This window comes from Peromyscus californicus, unplaced genomic scaffold (assembly GCF_007827085.1).
Source record: "Peromyscus californicus insignis strain IS unplaced genomic scaffold, ASM782708v3 Scaffold_15__1_contigs__length_86483966, whole genome shotgun sequence".
Lineage (NCBI taxonomy): Eukaryota > Metazoa > Chordata > Mammalia > Rodentia > Cricetidae > Peromyscus > Peromyscus californicus.
This window is the reverse complement of record NW_026294447.1, coordinates 49,834,421-49,854,110: the sequence shown is the minus strand read 5'-3', so window position 1 is coordinate 49,854,110 and position 19,690 is coordinate 49,834,421. Positions and strand designations below refer to the sequence as shown.

The 19,690-nt window shown below is 51.5% G+C and overlaps 1 protein-coding gene across 2 annotated transcripts in view; it reads left to right on the top strand.

Annotated features, from left to right (window-relative positions):
• The first annotated feature begins 362 nt into the window (after nucleotides 1-362).
• Ccdc88c (coiled-coil domain containing 88C) overlaps nucleotides 363-19,690 on the top strand; it is a 126,282-nt gene continuing 106,954 nt past the window's right edge. Inside the window, exons 1-3 of one of the 2 annotated variants that reach the window (XR_008218356.1) lie at nucleotides 363-539; nucleotides 1,045-1,145; nucleotides 7,623-7,731. Coding sequence is in view for 1 of the 2 variants with exons in the window: in XM_052738790.1 (XP_052594750.1) it covers nucleotides 480-539; nucleotides 1,045-1,145; nucleotides 7,623-7,731 (270 nt within the window). In the remaining variant the exon portion in view is untranslated. The remainder of the gene's footprint in view (nucleotides 540-1,044; nucleotides 1,146-7,622; nucleotides 7,732-19,690) is intronic. The other variant, XM_052738790.1, reaches the window with a different exon arrangement.

Sequence of the window (19,690 nt, the reverse complement as noted above, 5' to 3'; positions counted from 1 at the left end):
GGGGCGCACACGGGTGAAGCGGCCACACCGCCTGCATCCTGAAGGAACTTCTGGAAGGGAGGAACCCGGGAGACGGCAGAGCAGATGCACCGGTGCGCGATCCTGCAGCCTGAGGATAATACCGGGCCCCTCTCTCCCACCCGGGCCAGCACCGCGCCCAGGTCTGCGCGCGCAGGCTGCACCTGCCCGCGCACTCGGGCCGCCACGTGCTGTGGCCCCGCCCCGCTCCCCTCCCCACTCCCCACGCGCTCCCCCGCCCCGTTGGGCTCCGCTCCGCTCCGCTCCGCTAGGCTGCGCAGGGCGCCGGGCGGCCAGGGAGGGACCGCGTCGCCCCTCCCTCCCCTCCTCGCCTCCACCCTCGCGCTCTCCCCGGGCGGGCGGGGCCGCAGCCGCGCACCGTGGGCTCGCGCCCCGCCTTTGTCTCCCGCGCCCGCCGCCGGCTGCCAGAGCCGCTTTGTGCGGCGCGGCCGCGGCTCAGCATGGACGTGACGGTGTCGCAGCTCGTGGAGCTGTTCCTGCAGAGCCCGCTGGTGACCTGGGTGAGCGCGTCCTGGCCTTCCTCCTCCACCCCGTGCGGCGCTGGGGACCGGGAGGCTCCGAGTCGGGTGGCCGTCCCGCGGGCTTCGCATTCGGGAGCGCGCACCTGTTCCCGCTCGGGGTATCGGGGGGGGGGGGGGGAGCGCGGGGCGGGGGGGGGGGCGCTCCTGAAGTCCAGAGCCCCGCGCTGGGGACGCCGAGTGGGAACGCGGACCCGCGGGCTGGGCGCGCTGCTTTCCAGTGAATCTGAGACGTGAGAAATTTGTTGAAAAGTCCCTTTTATTTGCTTTTTTTGTGTGTTTGTTTGTTTTCTTTCCTCGCGCTCTGGGACACGAGAAAAGTAGCCAGAAGTTTTCCTCCTGTCCGGCGTCTGTTGTCTGGCGCGGGAAGGGGACGGCGCTCGGGAAGGGTGGGCTTGCTGCCTGCCAAGGGTGCCGCGGTGGTGGGTGACCTCCGTGGCCCGCCTGTCCCCCAGCGTCAGACTGACGTGCCTTTGCTTCCCCGCAGGTGAAAACTTTTGGCCCGTTTGGAAGCGGCCACCAGGACAACTTGACTCTGTACATGGATTTAGTGGACGGCATCTTTTTGAACCAAATCATGTTGCAAATGTAAGTTGTCTCTTCAGAGAGGATGTTTTTGGAAGCCTGAGTTTGTAGTGTGAATGCCAAGTGGCCAGGGAGGGGTGCTTGCAGGTGGGCCGTTGGACTCTCCCTGGCAGCTTATTCAATTAAGGAAATTTGGAACTGATTCATCTGCAAACTCAAGGACTTGATGGTGGTCTGAGCATTGACATTAAAAGCCTCTTTTGGGGGGGGGGGCACACAGAACTGTAATGAGGGTCTGATTACAGGAAATGTCCGGAGGGTGTGGAGCATCTCAGTGTGGCTGTAAAGTTTCACTGTGGCTTGGTAACTGAGTTTCTGAGTCTTCTTCCCGTCTCTTGCCAGTTGCTGGGACAGAGGCAGTCATTTGTGTGAATTGAGTTCAGAAGTCTCCTTTAGAAGGCACACAGGCAGCCATACTGTGCCTGGACCGTTTGGCCTTAAATGGGGTCTCTGTAGATATATACTATTTGCCTCTGACCACATCCGTTGCCGAGTTCTGCACAGCCTGTGTCTGACGTCTTACCACCATGTAGGTGTTGGCTCCTGTCCCTGCATTCTGTGTTTAACTTAGAAGCTTCAGGGATGGTATTGGAAGTGTCAGTATGAATCACAGGCACTTGGAGCAAAATAAAAATACCTCAGTGTGCTCTGTGGACCTGCCTTTACATTTACCCCCTCACCTAGGACTGATGGAGGTGCCACACTCAGTAATCCATTAGCTAATTAAAAAACAGCTTCTATTTGTAGCTGGGGGCAGATTGGGGGTGGCTTCCCAATTAGATGGCTCCACTTGTTTCGTGGGACATTTGATGTCACAGTGGTGGAAACGCTGTCATCCTTTTTTCAAAAATTTCTTCCAGTCTCGAGTCTTCAGCATTTAACCAGATTCTAAAGAGAAACATTTGCTGGTGGCTTTGGCGGCGCTTCTAAGGACTCTGATGAAAATGGGTTTTTCTGGGGTTGCCTCGAGGCTGGCTTGGGCTCTGGCCACTCTCTTCCCCATTCTGTCAGACCCCAAGAATAGCTGGGTATCCTTGGTATAAGGACCATCAGAACTTCAGTCTATCCCTGTGAAGCTTGAGGCTGTTTAATTAAGAAACACAGCAGTGTCCTCCAGGCTCTCCCTTAGCTACACCCAGGCACAGGGGAGAACAAAAGCCCAGGGGCCAGTACTCTTTCTTCTCTGACCTTTGGAATTCCTGAAGCCTTTACCACTGGCTTGTAAATCGGGAAGCCTGTTGGACCTTTCTGAGAAATGCCAATTCATCACTTGTTTGCATTTGGCCCTGGCTAAATTCTGTCCAAGGGTGGGCTGCTCCCCTCCCTGGCCGTTTTCGGTGTTACTTTCCCTCTGTGATATGCTAGTGTGGTCATTCTGGAAGAAGGACCTGGTAGGTATGTAGCAGTCCTGGGACAGCCACAGAGACAATGAGTGACTTCCTGTACCAGGAAGGACAGGCAGGAGTGGGTGGGCACAGGAGCTGCCAATCATAATTTTCTGCTTCTAGGGAATCATAACTTGGTGCCAGGTAACAGGCGTCAGAATGTGTTTGCCTCTGGTGTGTGGGGCTTGACTGCCAAGGGGCCTGTGGAATGGCTCCCTGGAATGTATTTTCCCAAACTCCAGGCTGGAGACTTAAGATGTGCACATTTTACTCCTTGTAAAAGTAACCTCTGAAAACACAAATAGGGGCGTCTGCAGTTTTCTAGTATTTACCTGGAGTGTCTAGGGTCCTGGGCTCCATACCTGCCACCTTAAAATGTGGGTAACGAGGCATGAATCTAATTAGTCTTAATAAAACCTGGAGTCAGATATCGAGGTTGAAAGCTGAAAGATCAGAGAAGCAGAGCAGCAGCCACTGGAGAGTTCTTACCTCTACGAATCCGCAGACCAAAAGGGGGGGCGATCCTGTCTCTACCCGCCTTATATCCCTGTCTTCACCTCCCTAGTGCTGGGATTAAAGGTGCACTTGCCACCACCTGGCTCTGTTTCTCTTTTGAGAGAACAATCTCATGTAGCACAGGGTGGCCTTGAACTTCTGATTTTCCCTCTTCCTCACAAGTGCTGGGATTAAAGGTGTGTGCCACCACTGCCTGGTCTCTATGGTTAACTAAATAGCTAGCTCTGCACTCTGATCTCCAGGCAAGCTTTATTTGTCAGAACACAAAATATCATACAGCAGTAACTAAAAGAACCTTGGGTGAGTTCTTCTGCCAGATGTGGTGGCTCACAGCTGTAATCCTAACACTTGGTCAGGAGATCGAGGCCAGTCTCAGCTACATAGAAAGTTCAAGGCCAGCCTGGGCTATATGAAACCCTATCTCAGAAAACAAACAGGGCTGGAGAGATGGCTGGATGGTTAAGAGCACTGGCTGCTCTTTCAGAGGACCTGGGTTCGATTCCCAGCACCCACAACTGTCTATAACTCCAGGTCCAAGGGATCCAACACCCTCACACAGACAAATGGGCACATAAAATAAAATTAAATAGAAAAACAAACAAAAACAAAGAACCCTGAACGAGTATTGGGCATCCTACGTAGTCAGACATGGCTTGAGCCCACGGTCATCTTCCTACTAGCAGTGTGACATTGGGATTCTTGCTTGGTGCCTCAGTTTCCTCATCTGAAAACCGGGAAGTAAAGTTCTGCCCTAAGGAGTGGGTCCTGGGGATTAGATGAGATGATGTGCTGGTACCTAGCTCGGTACTGGGAATGGGTGTTGGAGGTCAGTCACATACAGTGTGCTTGCGCACACTCACACATGGAGTCAGAGGACAGCTTGTGGAGTTGGTTCTCCTTCAGCGATGTGGTTCCTCGATTGAACTCAGACCTAGCAGCAAGTGCCTTGACTTGCTGAGCCATCTCACCAGCCCCTCTGCAAATCTTTCCCTGTGTTCAGTCTCTTAAAAACCACACGATTCTCAGCCTTGGTCTTTTCCTGGCTGAGTCTAAGGTCCATCCTAACGCTTGACTGACTTCAGCTGGGCCTTAGCCTCCCACTTCTGCCCAGTAGAGGAGTGTCAGTGATCGGGTAGTGGTCAGTGGGTAGGTGTTACCTCCTGTGCTGGGTGCTTGGAGACCACTGCTGTGCTATTTTTGATAAATTCTCCCCAGTTGGGAGGCGGTGGCCTTTGGAAATGGCAGAGCAGTGTGGCTGACTGGTTTGGGGTGGGCTGAGATAAGAGGCTGTTACCTAATACTTCAGTGCCATCTGGAGGCTGGCTGTGGTCATGTGACTGCACCTGGCCATTGTCTATGGCAACCCTAGAAGGCTAGAGTAGTCTCTTGGCCCTGGCCTCCCTGACATCAGGCCCACCTGGAAGCAGGAAAGCCCTACAGGCTCAGCTTTCAGGGGAGGCCCAGGGCTAGGATTCCTGAGTGGGAGAGTCCCCTGAGTGGTCTGCAGCACAAACTGTGTCTGTGAGGACTGATAGGAAACTTTCGAAGTCTTGCTAGCTTCAGGCAGTGCTAGCTAGCTTCCACCACTCACTAGTTCTGCTACACTGGGCAAATTGCTCCATGCCCTGAGCCTCGATTTCTTCATCTGTGATAAGGGGGTAGAATTTTGTAGATGTGGGGAAGGTTAAGCAAGATGATGCATATTAATGTCCGGATGTCATTAGTGTGGTATGAGCGAAGCAGGGCTGGGAGTGAGTGTGTGTGTCTGTTTGTCTGTCTACACATGGTGGTGTGCATCTGTGCTTGTGAAGGAGCCTCAGTGGACTAGTGGCTCTGCCTGTTGACTTCTTTTGCCCTTGATAGGATGGTGGCAAATTCACCACAGCCTATTGCTTATTCAGATTCTTGTCACCCCCTGGGCGTCTGACCCCCATTTCTAGCAGCCAGTGTGGGGCACTGAGTGGGTAGAAAGCAGATTTGCCTTCCTTAAGCAATGCCGAAACTTTTGGTTTATTTCCTAATAAGTGCTCTTTACCCTGAGAGACTTGGTTAACTGAGGGACTGCTAATGATCGTGATAATTAGTCTAATTATTCATATAACTAATGTCAGGGTTCTTTTCTAGTGTTCCATCAATTAGCTGCTTCTTTCCATGCCTGGGGAGAACAAAAGCAGACATGGCTGTGCATCCCAGGTCCCGGGTGTGTGCAGAGCCTTTGCAAGTGAGTGGCTCTCAGTGGTACATACTGACGCTTTGGGTACCTGGTACTCCTGAGGTGGCCCCTCAAGAGGCTGTAGATATAGCTCCATTTGGTAAAGGGTTGCCTAGTATTCTCATGCCCCGGGGTTCAGTCCCTGGCATTGCACATAGTAGGTGTGGTGGTACACTCTTAGAATCTTGGTAGGAAATAGAGGCAGGAGGATCAGAAGTTTAAGGCAGCCTGGGCTACATAAAAGAAAAGAAATTCAGGATTGAAACAATGAAACTGTTGCACATCCTAACACCCACAGTCCCAGTTATTTCAAAGGTTGAGGCAGGAGGATTGTAGGTTGAAGGCCAGCCTGAGCCGCATAATGAGAATCTGTCTCAGAAGTTAAAAGAAAAAAAAAAGGGGGGGGGAGGTTAGGGATTGGTGGTGAGTGTTTGCCAAGCATGTGTGCAGCCTCAGATTCATTCCCTAATTCCCATCCAACAAGAAATTAGGAAGGCCTGCAGCTCCTCACAGGTTCATGTGTTTGGTCCTGTGAAACCGCTGCTCAGTCCTTAAGATAGCCCCTTACTTTGTCACATTAGGAACTAAAATGCCTTTACAGTTGAAATACAGTGGGGCCCTAGGCCTTTATTTCCTTGGTAATGAAGGGCCCTAGAAGAAGCCTAACGGGGTAAATGGTTTCACCAGACTCCATCACGGTGTGGGGATATTGAGGAATGTTGTCACCTGACAGCTGAAAACAGTTTGCCTGGTTCCCCTTAGGGGACCCACATGGCTGTTTAAGTGGCTTTGAAAGGCCTATATGAGGCAGGGGCTGTTGAGTGCATCTGGAAAGGTTCGTATGCGTAGGGCATGGTGGAGACAGAGGATATGTCAAATATTTACTCAAAGGTTGACCGTTAAACAGCTTGCCTTACAAAAAAGCCTTGTGCTTCCAATGACATTTGAAATGATTCAAGGTTTTCCTTCTCTTTCTCCATCTTCTGGTAATGTGGCCTGAATGAACCAGATAGCCCTGAGAATTGTTTCTGTAGCTCCCCACCAGCCCCGAGGAGGCTCTGCGTCTTTATCACAGGGCTTGGCTGACAGATGAAACTGGGAAGACTGGCCTTTGAGTTCCCTGCCCTTTGTCCTTGGTTGTGCCTTGGGACAGCGGATGGAAGGGAGGTCTTTGCTATGAAAAGCAGGCTCCCCTTTCCACTTCGCTCTTCTTGACAGACATTTCCCACACTGAGGATTTGGGGGACTGTCCTGCATGTAGATGAGCCAAGTTGTAAATCACTTGAGCTGACGTCCAGTTCCTTCACAGCCAGACCGAGTTTCGCCTGAGGTTGGAAAATGAGTAACACGTGGGGGTTTCCCACACTTCAGCTTTTCTTGTGGGGTGTGATGGTACCCCAGTCATATCCTAGACCTGAACGTCAGGTTGTGACGACATCATTGTATCCCTGGAGTGCAAATCATGAGCAGGACCAACCTAAGTCCAAATGACAGGGAGACAGACCTGTGCTGAGTGGATCATGATTCTTAAGGTCACAAAACATTGCCAGCCCAGCCCCCCCCACCCTTGTTTTCTGTTTTTCTTTCCTTTTTTTAAAAGATCTATTTTATGTATATGGGTGTTTTATCTTCATGTGTGTTTGCACGCTAGAAAAGAGTATCCCATGGGAATTCAGTTATAGACAGTTGTGAGCCACCCTGTGGGTGCTGGGGATGGAACATAGGACCTTCGGAAGAGCAGCCAGTGCTCTTAACCACGGAGCCTTCTCTCCAGCCCCTGTTTTTCTTGATATTTCACGTATTCTCTGCTTGGCTTTTTAATGCTAAAGTACAGTTTTGAATAGGTTATCGGTTTTTATTTATCTGTTTGTTGGTTTTTACCGTGTTGACACTTGGACGGCCCTTGTGGTGCTTCCAACAGTGGAAACAGGAACAGTATTGAGAAGGGCTATGTTTGGCAGGGGCTTGGGTGAGGCAGCAGAGATGATGGGTCATATAGGGTTCTGGCACAGCTGTGAGCAGACTTAGGATTTAACTTGAACTATGGTGTCACAGCCTCATGGCTACCACAGGAATAACTAGGCTCATGATAGAGAATATTGGTTCTCTGCTGGGGAAGGGGGTATAGTGAATGCCTGGAGGTGTGACTTTTTGGTTGGTTGGTTGGTTGGTTGGTTGGTTGGTTGGTTGGTTGGTTTTTCCAGACACGGTTTTTCTGTGTAGTTTTGGTGCCTGTCCTGGATCTCGCTCTGTAGACCAGGTTGGCCTCGAACTCGCAGAGATCCACCTGGCTTTGCCTCCCGAGTGCTGGGATTAAAGGTGTGTGCCACTGCTGCCCGGTGTGACTTTTACTGTTTCTTACTCTAGAGACCCCAGGCCAAACAATCAGCGTATCAACAAGCATGTCAACAATGACGTGAACCTGCGCATCCAGAACCTGAGTATCCTGGTGAGAAACATCAAGACCTACTACCAGGTGAGGCTGCTCTGCTGGCCCAGGGGTTCCTACAAGTCTGCAGTGGGGCCCCTCAAGTTCCCACATGTGTGCAGAAAGGCCTCTCAAGTAGGTGTACAGAGGCCCCTTCAGTGAGTTCCTATGTGTTTGCAGTGGGGCCCCTCGAATGGATTCCCAAAAGAAGCCAGAGTAAGTGGTTGCTGGCTGTTGACCCTTGGTGCTTCTGCATTAGCCCTGCTGTGGGGTGTCAGTTCGGGGCAGGATGGGGGGTGTTCTTGCATTTCAGATTGGTTCATTCTGAATGTTCTGAGGTCCTGGAGGGCCTAGGTTTACAGCCTGTTCCGGTATGTCACTTGGAGACTCTCTGGAAGGGGCACATGGTTCATGCCTCTGGCTCAGTGGCTCTTGTGCAGGAGCCACTTGAGCTGAGGGAGAAGAGGAACCACAGAGGGCCCTAGGGGCCAGAAACGGAACTCTTGTGCCTCTAGGCCAGCAGGAACCTGGGCTTATGGAGGGACGGTTCCACTTTACACTGCTTGCTGTGCTTGATCAGATGTGCTGGCTGGGTCAGGGTGGCTGATACTCTGAGCGTGTTCGTGAGCTCTTCTGCATGGCCAGCACTGGTGGGAAATGAGCTGAGCTGGGGGCCTCGGACCCCTGGCTGTTGAGTCTCTGCTTAGCAGTGAAACCGCCTTCTGACGTATGATATCTCGTGACTCTCCAGGCAAAACCAGTCACTCTCAATGTCGTGGTTCGAGAACCATTGTTTGTGCCAGGGTTTCACCAGACCTGTGACCAGACTCTGCCCCTTCAGCTTCCTGGTCTGTACTGAGTCCTGGTGCTGGGAATCAGGGGTCTTTGCAGATGGGGTGAGGTCTCTGTCTACCTGAGGACCCCGTGTTAGCCGAGGCTCCCCTCCGCCTCGACTGCTGATCCGAGCCAGCTGAGAGACAAATGGCAGAGGTGCCGTGGCTTGGGCTTGCCCTGGGATGGTGGGTGTTGCAGGATCCTTGGCTTCTCTTCGTTGTGGATTTGAAATGGGTTGAGAGAGGGAAGAAGTGGGCAGTGTCTTGGGTATTCTGTCATGATTGTGTCTGTCCTCCCATCGGGGAGGTGAGCTGTACCGTGTACACAGACTGTAAAAATGTGGCAGTGGCACATGTGCACCCCCACACCTGTGAACACGCACACACATGCAAGCATACCACATCCCTGTCACATGCAAAACAAAAAGAATGGGGTGGAGAGATGGCTCATTCAGTAAAATATTTCATGAGTAAGCATGCAGACCTGAGTTTGATCCCTATACTCCATGTTTAAAAAAATCCAAACGTGGTGGTGGGCACTTGTAATCCCAGTACTGGGGCAGCAGAGATGGGAGGATCCCTAGGACTCACTGGCCACCCAGCCTAGCCTCATTGGTGAGCCTGAGATCCCAGACTCAGACCCTGTCTCAACAAAGTGGATTGACTTGAGGTTGACTTTGGCCCCTAGGTACACACACGCATGACTATTCAGAGCATCATTTTTGACTCTGAGATCTGAGCATAGCTTCCAGAGGCTCCCAACTGGTCCCATCCCTTCAGTTGCAGGTGTCTAAGGAAGGGGCCAGCGGCTGAGGGAGATGCCTGAGAACCCAGCAGGGGTCAAGATGGGTTCTCTGGGCTAATGGGAGCTCCACTTGTGGCTGAGTGTGCTGTAAGCAGGGGCATTTCTGCTCGTGCGTCTTTATGCTAGCTGGTTAGAGGCAATGATGCTCTCTGTGAACTTGGCATCTGTGTTGAGAGGCCTGGGGGCTGCACTGGCTGACAGGACAGTCAGTGTCTGCAGGTGCCATTTGTAACAAGCAGTGCCAGAGGAAACAGGTGGTACCAAGCATTCCAGAGACAAGGCCCCTACCCATTCTGTGACGTGAGGTAGGGAGACTTGGAGGAGATGCCACCCGAGTGGAATTCTCTGAGTGACTGAGTTTTCAAGTTCGTAGAGTCCCAGGAAGGTGGTGAGGAGGAAACAGAGTCTGGGTAGAGCCGGTCTTGGAGGCTCTGAAGAGTTCTGTCCCTTACTATTGGGAGCATATTTACTGGGAAGGTGACCCTGCATCTCAAAGTTGATGTGAGTCACAGCGGAGCAGAAGGAGTGTGAGGGAGACAGAGTCAGGATTCAGGATGGTCTGAAGGCAAAGGTGCAGCAGCAGATTCCTGCCCAGTGGGCTCCCTGCTGCCAGTGGTTAGTGGCTGGGAGGGACCAGGGCTGGGCTGGGTGAAAGGTCTCAAGACTGTATATGACTGAGAGGTGGTTGCTGCTTGGAGTTCCAGAAACTGTCACCCAAAGGAAGAGCTGGGCAACCAGAAGGACTTGGAGGTGGGGAAGAGGGCCCTGTGTGCCTGTTACCTCTTAGTTCTTTGAGAGTTGGGAATGGCATTGGGTGACTGTCCAGCTCCAGCTAAGCAAAATATTCATAAGCACTTGCTGGGAGCGACAAAGGGTCACCGTCCCCTTGTCCTGCCAGCCTGGAAAGAGCTGGTGAGACGTGTGCATTCGTGGCTGGCGTGTTACCTGGGCGCAGTGTTTTGTGTGTTCTTTCCTTCTGACTTATGGGGAACAGAAATTTGGTTCTCACGTTAGAAGAATACTTGGTCTGTATAAAGAGCTTGAAAAACAAGTACCTTGAAGGCAGCCAGCACGTCAGCCCTCTACCAGAGACAATCACCGACCGCGTTTAGTGTTTCCTCCATGTCGTTGGGTGAATGGGTTTTGTTTTGGGCCGTCGTAGGCATGCCATAAGTATAACTGCACATCCTGCCCTTTTCCTTCTGATGTAGTGCTGTAGCTTATTGATGTGAAGGGGGTATTCAATGGGCATTTTCCCAAGGAACCACTGCCCAGCTTCCCTGTTGGAAAGTAGCCCAGAGAGTGGGATGGAATGACCCACATGCCATTCCCAGCTGGGCTCAGTGATGAGATTGCAGCCCTGGGGAGGCAGAAGCAGGGGGATGGAGAGCTTGAGGACAGCCTGGGCTGTACAGAGAGTTTGAGGACAGCATAGACCTCACAGCGAGACTGGCTGACAAAGCCATCCAACCAAGAACAACTGTTGCTCCTTCCTTTGTCTGAGGTGGCCAGGAGGGAGAGGGGTCACCCCGGCAGGTGGGGGAAGGGGTGCTGTTGGGAAGATACCTTTTAAAATTATTATTTGCATGTATGGGTGTTTTGCCTGCGTGTGTGACAGTGCATCACATGCATGCCTGGTGCTGTGGAGGCCAAAAGAGAGCATTGGATCCCTGAGAGGGGAGTTGCAGGGACTTTGTGAGTGGCCGTTTGGGCCCTGGAAGTCAGCCGTGGTTCCTCTGCAAGAGCAACAAATATTCCCAGTGGCTGTGCTGACTGTAGCTCTGGTTTCTTGAGTGCAGGGCCTTGACCATTCCAGGCAGTTGCCCTGCCTGAGATACATTTTCAGTCCTGCCTTGTGTGACCTTTAACCTCTGTAATCGGTAGATGCCAAGCGGTAGATGCTGCTCCAACTCTGCCCCAGCCAGCTCTTCGGTGGTTATGTTAGATAAGCATATGGCAGCTGCTGTGAATGAGAAGTGTCTTGAGAAAGTGAAGTTTGAAGAATGAAACATTTTTTTCTGAAGTTAGTGTGTGTGTGTGTGTGTGTGTGTGTGTGTGTGTGTGTGTGTGTGTGTGTTCGCGTGCGCACGTGTGTGGCACAGAGTTTGTGGGGGGGTCAGAGGACAGCTTCTGAGAGCCAGTTCTCTCCTCCCACGGTGTGGGTAGGCTTTGGCAGCAAGATCTTGCTGGCTGGAATGAAACATTGTCGAAAGTAAAATCAGTGTCAGGCAGGGTGGTCCACACCTGTGATCTTAGTATTTGGGAGATGGAGCACAGGGCCGGGGCAAGCATTGGAACATCCTTAGCTACATAGACAGTTGAGGGACAGCCTGGGCTACAGGAAACTTGGTCTTAAAAAGTGCAAAAAGGCTGGGCTGTGGTGGCACACACCTTTAATCCCAGCACTGGGAGGCAGAGGCAGGCGGATCTCTGTGAATTCAAGGCCAGCCTGGTCTACAAAGTGAGTTCCAGGACAGCCAGGGCTACACAGAGAAACTCTTGTCTCGAAAACAAAACAAAATACAGAAGAATAGAAGTCAATATATATTCAGCATTGTTGGTGGCAGCAGCATATTAATCTCGCTCAGTTCTGTGTTGTGTGGCTTAGGATCTTAAAGTAGTGTTTCCTTAGCTGGCTGAGGGGTAGAGAAATCCAGAGAAATTCAGGCACACACAGAACTTGCTTCATGAATAACACATTACATTGGCTTTGCAGAGAAATTACCTTCCCCGCTGGCCGCCTTGAAATACTAAGGAGGAGGCTTGTCCTCTTGATTGGCCAACTCTCGTCTTACAGCTGAGGAAATTACAGATAAGGTTTTTGATCCTGAAAATGTTTCTTTACTCCAGGTTAGGAAATGTAAAAGGAGTTTAGTTCGTCCATTGTCTCCTCCCCACCTGGGGATGCCCACCGTCAACGTTTTGGTGCTTCCCTTAGCTTTCTTTGTTTGTGTGGTTCGTAATTCCCGATGCCTGTGTCTAACCTATTTGTTCCCTTCTTCTGTTTGTGGAGGAGTGAGTGTTTCCCCTTGCCATTCCATTAAACATTCATTTGTATGAGGATCAGCGCCCGTGTGATGTTTTATGTGGCTGTGCTGTCAGTGACACTTCTGAGATCCCTGTTTCTGAATTATGAGCAGTATCACCCTGAACATAAATGTTGCAGCAACTGTTTTTCATTTCCTCGGGGTAAATTCCTGTCTGGGAGTTGCTGGGTCAAAGGACATGAATACTTCAGGGGTGTTTGCTCCTTATTGCTACAAGTACCCTATTTATAGACCTTGTCCTTTTTCCTGGTGAATTGCCTTTTTGTGCTTTTCACGGTTGTGGCTACCACCCTGTTTGAAAGACGCAGCATTCTGTGCTGCTGCTAAACACTGAAGATATCTGTGTCCCCTACCCCAATCCCAAAGTTCTGGGGTGTATGTTTGTTTGCTTGCTCACTTTGCAAAAGCTGATGCCTCACTCATGCTAGGCAGACACTGCCCCTGAGCTACACCATGTGCCTGAGATTGGTCCCTGCCAGTCTGTCTGGGTGGACTCCCTCTCTAATATGGAACCCATTGAAGGCAGTTTGGGGATGGTGGAGGAGGGGAGAGATGATAGGGTCCCAGGCAGCAGGACTTGTGGTCAGTAGAACTCTTTGTTTACCTGTGGGATTTGGTGTGAATACTGGCAGTTAGCTGAAAGTTCAAGAGCATCTAAGGAAATGAGTGGAGGACAGCACTCTGCACAGGGCCCCTCCTTTCCTCTTCCTGCCCCCTGCTCCCCCACGGGTGTATACAGAGTGATGAAATGCAAGACAGGAAGCCCTGGTGGCCCAGAGGTGGGTGTGGCTGGGGTGGGTGTGATGGGTTCTTTGCTGTGTGTTTCTCCTGGGTCTAAAGGCTGTTGTTGTTCATACCTAGACACTATGGGAGAGAGATCAGATCAACATTGTTGCAGCTTGTCACAGGACATGGTAGTGTCTCGGAACACAAGCCAGGAAGGATGAGGACCCTGACTGATAGCTTTCTTTAGGGGGTGGCACTTTGCCTGCGTACCTATGCCTTGAGGGAGCCAGACTAGTGGAGGGGTGTCCTGGGAGGCACAAAGATGGATGTGAAGCAGGCTGAAGACTGGGGATTTGGAGCAGGGGTAAGGGTGGGGCCCCTTGAGATGAAGCACTTGGGGTGCCAGGCTAGTGAATGTGAACTTCATACTGATGGATTTGGGTGTCTTAGGTGTTTTTTGCTTGTTTGTTTTACTAGAGATCAAACCCAGGACCTCATATGCTCGTCAAGCAGTCTACCACTGAGTTGCACCCCTCTAACCCACACACCTAGAACTTTGAAAAGGGAAAGGATGGAGCTTTTTTCCCTCCCTGTTTTAGAAAGGAACAGGACTGAGATGAAACTCAGGCACCCATGTGGAGAATGAGTGATGGGTTGGCACTGGCAGGGAGCAGAGGTGGGGTTGATCATGTGGCCTACACCAAGGCCAGAGCAGAAGACAAGGTGATTGATTGCTGGGACTCAGGTCTCTGTGGTTGGTGCTCACCTGGGGTCTGTTGCTGTGTGTGCCTTGGAACCTGGGTGGAGAGCAGGCCAGCTCCGGTTTGAGACTTGTTGGACAGGTGGTCTCGAGTCCACAGAGCAGTCCTGCTGGGAGTCACAGGATGCTGTGAGTGGTTCCACAGTCACATATCAGAGCTTCGTAGAGGGATAACCAACCAGGTGACAGTAAGCCCAGAACCAGCCTGCAGGAGGAACAAGCAGGGCTCCCCAATGTGAAGATAGGGAGCCCCAAGGTACAGCAGAAACCAGAGGTCAGCAGAGAGGGGAATCACTAGGGTCTAGCGCATGGGCTTCCTCAGCTGTGAGCTGTGGACCCAGCTCCCCTGAGATTTCTAGCTGAAGAAAGCTATACTCTGCAGGAGATCTGTTCCATCTCTGCGTGAGGGCAAGGCGGGAGCTGGGGACTAACTGCTGGAGGTGTTTGCATTCAAGGCCACAGGAAGCCGCCTTCTCCTATGACTCTGCTCTGGTGTTCCCTCTTCCTGGCCTGCTGGTCCCTGCAGTTTATCTTCTGAGCTCTGTGGTTGACCAGGGGTGGAGGTTATGGGGCTCTGGCCCTGGGGACTTGCCACATTCCCAAACCTCTGGGGAGGCCGGATGTGAGGCTACCTGGAATTTGATTTTCAATCTCTCTCCCCTCCCCCCTCTCCTTTTCCCTCACCTTTTCATCAGCCCAAATGTTGTCAGGGCATATTGAATAGAGACAGGAATGTGGGAACAAGCTCAAAGTGGGATCAAAAGGCTGAGACCAAGCAGGAGGGAGGGAGCTTAGCCTTCCCTTGAGACCAGGGCTGCCTCATTCTTCATTATAGCCATATCCTCAAGAGGAAGAAGTTGCTGGGCCCATTTTACAGGTTAAGAAAGAGACTTACAAAGGAGGAAACTTCAGCCCCACAAAGCAGCGTGTTTTTCCTTAGTTGTTGGCTGCCTAGAGAAACTTCTTTCTCAAAAAGCCAAGCTTCTGGAGTCCGAGTAGGGAGGTGACTTGCCCTAGGTAGATCAGTGTAAGTGCAGCCTGGTGCTAAGCTGGGGGCTGAGCGGAGTGGGCCAGGCTGGGGGTGTCACTTCCCAGAGTATCCTGAAAGGGCTGCTCTTGCTTCATGTCGGCTTGGAGCCCCAAGAAGCAGGGGCTGGGTTTCTTGAGACACCTCTGAAACCAGCATTTCCGGGGTTGGACTGAGGGAGCAGCTGGCTTTTTCCCTCACCCCAGAGCAGCAGGAAGTCAAGATATGGGGCTAATTGCAGCTGGTGGGAGGGGTGAAAGGTGGGTCTGATGTAATTAGCAGAGTTGGGATTCTGCCAGGGGCATTGGAGGCTTATCACGAGTTAGAGGGAGCTCAGCTTGAGTGAGCATGAGCACATATGTATGTTAATATGAGTGAGTATGCATGTGTCTGTCTAAATGCACATACATGAGTACTTTGTGCAAGTGTAAATGTGTGTGTGTGCGCGCGTGTGCGCGTGCGCGTGTGCGTGTGCGTGTGTATGTGTGTGCATTCGCATATGTATAAGTCTGGGCTGTTCCTGTGGGCTCCTCCCTGGTCTTAAGTCCAGATCTTGAATTGCCAGGATTTTTTCCAGGGATACCTGGAGCTGTGTGCTGGCCTGTGCCACTGGTCCTCTGTTCCCAGGTGTGGAGAATGCCACCCCCCAGTGCTGTGGTGGCTCCTGCATTGGTCTGTTCTGTCCACCCCCTGCCTCAGCCCAGAGACCCCTGCTTCTCTTTTCTCTGCCTGCTTTCCTGTCCAGGATCTCCAATGCATTCTTTCACTATCTCAAGGTGTGATTTTTCTACCGTGGCTCCGTCTTAGGAGGAATTGTGTTTGTGAGTCCCTCGTTTGTGGTGGATGTACAGACGGGAGTGGGGAGGTTGTTGTCATGGAAGCCATGGTCATCCTCCATTGCTAGGCAAGAGTTCTAAATTCATGCTACCCACAAAGTTACAGCTAAAACCACACATGCTACACCTTCAAACACCAAGAGCCCCTGAGCCTCTTGGTCCTCAGTGGTCACTGCTCAGCTCTTAGTGAGTGGTGCTGGGCACTCAGGCTTCTGAGACTCAAGCATGATGGGAATGAGTGACAGTTAATACTTAGTTCAACGGTGGCTGGTATCCAGTTGGAGGTGGAAAGAGGTGCCGGTTCTCTTGTGACCAGATACGGGAAATGGAGTTCTCAATTTTGAAGTGAGATGGGGGGATTCTCTGCATTTCCTTGAGGTGGGAGTCAATGCCAAGGTCAGCATGTTTGATGTCGTAACTGGAATCTAGCAAGAACTTGCCCAGGCAAGCTTGGTCGCTCCCAAAAGCTGGCTGCCTGGTGCACGGCCAAGCTAATAACAGTTTTTGCTCTTGAACTGTTCGCTTAGGAAAGACAAGATTTTTTTTTTCCCCCTGTGACTTTGCCAAGGCATTCAGAACCCTGGCCTTTCCCAGATAATTTCAATCTGATGTTTCTGGTAACCATAAGAGGAGCCAGGGTTATAGAGGGAGTGGATAGGCCACACCCCACTCCAGATTCTGAGTTTATTGGTGATAGTTTGGGGTATAGATATTTCAAGGAAGTAATTAGAGGCTGTGGTAGTATGTCTACTGCAGGGGTCTAATGGCTTGAGTTTTCAGTAGCTTAGAGATTGATGGGCGGCACTCTGGATGTCGGGGTACTCTCTGAAAGCAGAGGCCTGCAGAGAGCAGTCCCTTGCCGCTGTCGTGAACTGCTGGTCTTGACTTGGAAGAGTCATCAGGATTCCACCAGCTAGGAAAGTGAAACCAGCAGCCGAGGGACAAGGTGAAAAGTGGGGGGCAGCCATGAGGGAGAGATCTATTACCTGATTTGTTTGGGTCTGGGAACTCCTGGGACCCCATTCCTAGCAACAGATGAAGCAACTTTAGATTCACGAAGCAACTTTGGCTTCGTCTGTAAGATATAACATGTGCTATGGGAAGGCTTAACGAAATGACCTGAATATGTGGGGTCTGTGTACCACTGCAGCATAGTTCCTGTTCCAGGCTGACTTTGTAGGGGGAGTGCTTGTGTTCTGCAGGTGAGGGCACAGGGGGGACATGCTGATGGAGAAGGCAGGAGTCAGGAGACGCAAAGCCATACAGAAGAGTTCGAAAAGTAATCTCCGACTTTTGCAGGCGCCAAGGTGGAGTGCTCCCTTCTTCTCCCTGAGTCCCCTCCTATCTGAAAAGAAGGGAGATGGGCAGTGCCTGCCCAGGAGGGCTGAAAGGGCCTTATCACTATGCTACCCCGTGGGTCTTTCCAGTGGGCGGCTGGGCTGCCCTCTGGTCTGAAAGAGGTGTCGTGGGCAGACAGCCTACAGAATGGATCAAAAGACCTTCCAAGGGCAGCCCGCTCTGACTCATGGGTCGGTCAGCAGTGTGTATGCGTGTGTGTGCCTGTCTCTGGCCCTGCTGGCCCCTTTCCTCTCTGATCTTTCTGTGTTATGCTTTCTGGGTACGTGCAGAGTGCTGAGTGGCTTCCACACTTTCACCCTGAAGGGAGCTGCCCAGTTTGGCCTGATACCAGCAACGAAACTAAAACCAGGCACTGAGTCCTTTTCTGTTTGTCTTACCTCACCACGTGGAAACATGGCTGCCTTCGTGTGTGTGCGTGTGTGTGCGCGCGTGCGTGTGCGTGTGCGTGTGTGTGTGTGTGTGTGTGTGTGTGTATTAATGACATGAGCAATATAAGCTGCTGCTTGATGAAGTAAATACTTCAGATAAAATCGTTTCATTAATTGAACTGGAGGGTGGCCTGCTCTGGGCCTACACAGGGATCCTAGCTCTAGGCCACAGTGACCCTACAAAGCCCCTGACCTCTTGCCCTTTCTGGACTGTTGAACAGTTGGTGGACAGCGGCCTGATACAGGGCAGGGGCTCGGACTCTGACTGCACAGAGGTAACTAACTGAGGCACAGTGCTGAGGGGCCCTAGAGTCTGAATCCCACTCCAGGGCCCCTGCTGTGTTCTCACTGGCCTGTAGGCTTTTCATGTTCTCTGTGCTTTGTTGATGGAAATGCCACATGTCATATGTACTCAGAGCCCCAAGCCCTGGGAGGTAAAAATTAAATTGATTGTTTTCAACTTGGTCTAGCCAGCTTGGCTCCCCTGAGCTTTCTAAGGTTTAAACTTAATGAATGACCTTAAGCTTTGAACAAAGAATTTTTTTTTTAAGCCTCCCTTTCAAACCTACGGCCTATAGACTCATCTCTTCTTTCTGCCTCAGATCAGTATCAGCATCCAGTGAGGTACAGAATGCTGCCCAGAACTCTGAGGCCACTTCGGCACTTTCTGCCCTCAGTTGGTCTTGTAGCCCCTTGACTTAAGAGGATAAGATGTGTGATGTGAGTTTTATGAATGAAGCTGGAAGAGTTTCCTTTTTCAGTCAGAAATGGACTGAGTCATGGACGTGGGTGTCCCAAGCTTGAGGTGTCAGAGCGCTGATGGTTTCTGGTGATTCTAGCCTGCTCTGCTGACCTTTATGGGCTAGAATGTTCACACCTTCCTAGGAGACCGGCTTGGGTGAGGTGTGGGTCACCCAGGAGTCATTGCTGCTCCAATTCGCGGCTTTCTCCCCTCCTCTCCTGCCCTTACCTTTGGTTCTTACTTTCGGGTTTGCCTGTCTTCCTTGCTCAGTCTCTGTAGGGTTCCCTATTGCCGTGGCAGTCAGCAGAAATCCCTGCTGGATTCCAAGCCCTTTCCTTTTCTGTCCAGTGGGGGTAACTTCTGGGGGTAACCTCAGCTCCCTGGGTTTGGCCAATTCAGAGACAGTGGGGTACCTCTGTATCCTGCTGCCCAGCTGGTCCAGTGAACAGGGCTGCTTTTATGACCAGCTTCTGCCCATGTTGTCCCTCCTGCCCATACCTCCTCTGGAAGGCCCACACAGGCTCCTGAGCCAGCTAATGGTTTTTGTTATCACCATCATCCGATGTCCCTGCTCCCACTCCCTGCCTCTGTGTCCCAAGGGCAAGAACTCTGGTGCCAGGTGCCGCCCTCTTACTTGCCATGGCTCTGCTTGGCTCTTCTGACTGATGCTTCCCTAAAAGCAGCCCAGCTGCTCCAGCAGCTTCCCACCCTAGCTCAGGAGCTGGCAGAGAGGTCCGCAGGCAGGTGGGGGCGGACCAAGATGGTTCCGCTTTTGTCTGTATTGAAACTAAGAGCCTTATTATCAACGGAGGTTCAAAGGGTGGGCTACGGTGATTTCTCAAGGCGGAGCCACGTGACAGGCCCTTTGATCTCCTCCTTCTAAACTTGCTGTTTTTAACTGAATGTAATTAGAAATGTGACCAGTGAAGCTTCCACATCTCTTTCTGTTGTGACTGATTGAGGTGCCTGCCCGGCTCCATCCTGGGATAGGAGGTCCAGGTCAGGACCTCTGTCCTTTGTGTTCATAACCTTCCTTACTTCCAGGGTTAGTGGCCGGGATTTGTGGGGCCGTGGGAGGAAGAGGCAATCTGTTGCCAGGGTTTATAGGTCTTCTAAATCCTGTAGTCCATTTGAATGTCTCCTGGGTCCGGGGTCTGGGAGGCAAGAGCTCAACCACCAGGCACTAGGTTGGTGGAAACAGTATCCACTGGGAATGGTTCCACAGCTCAGGGTCAGGAGTTAGAAGACGAAGTTATGTTATGGTTTGAAATCCAAGTGCGTGTTCAGGGTTGAAGATTTCAGAGGGTGTGAGGAGTAATGAGGTTTTTTTAAGTTCCTGAGTAGAGACAGAGCTTTAAAGGGTAAAGAGAAAGGAATATAGTTTTCCAGAAGATTCAGTGCTGGTCTTGTAGAAGGCTGCCTGGTTTTAGAAGTCATTAGTTCT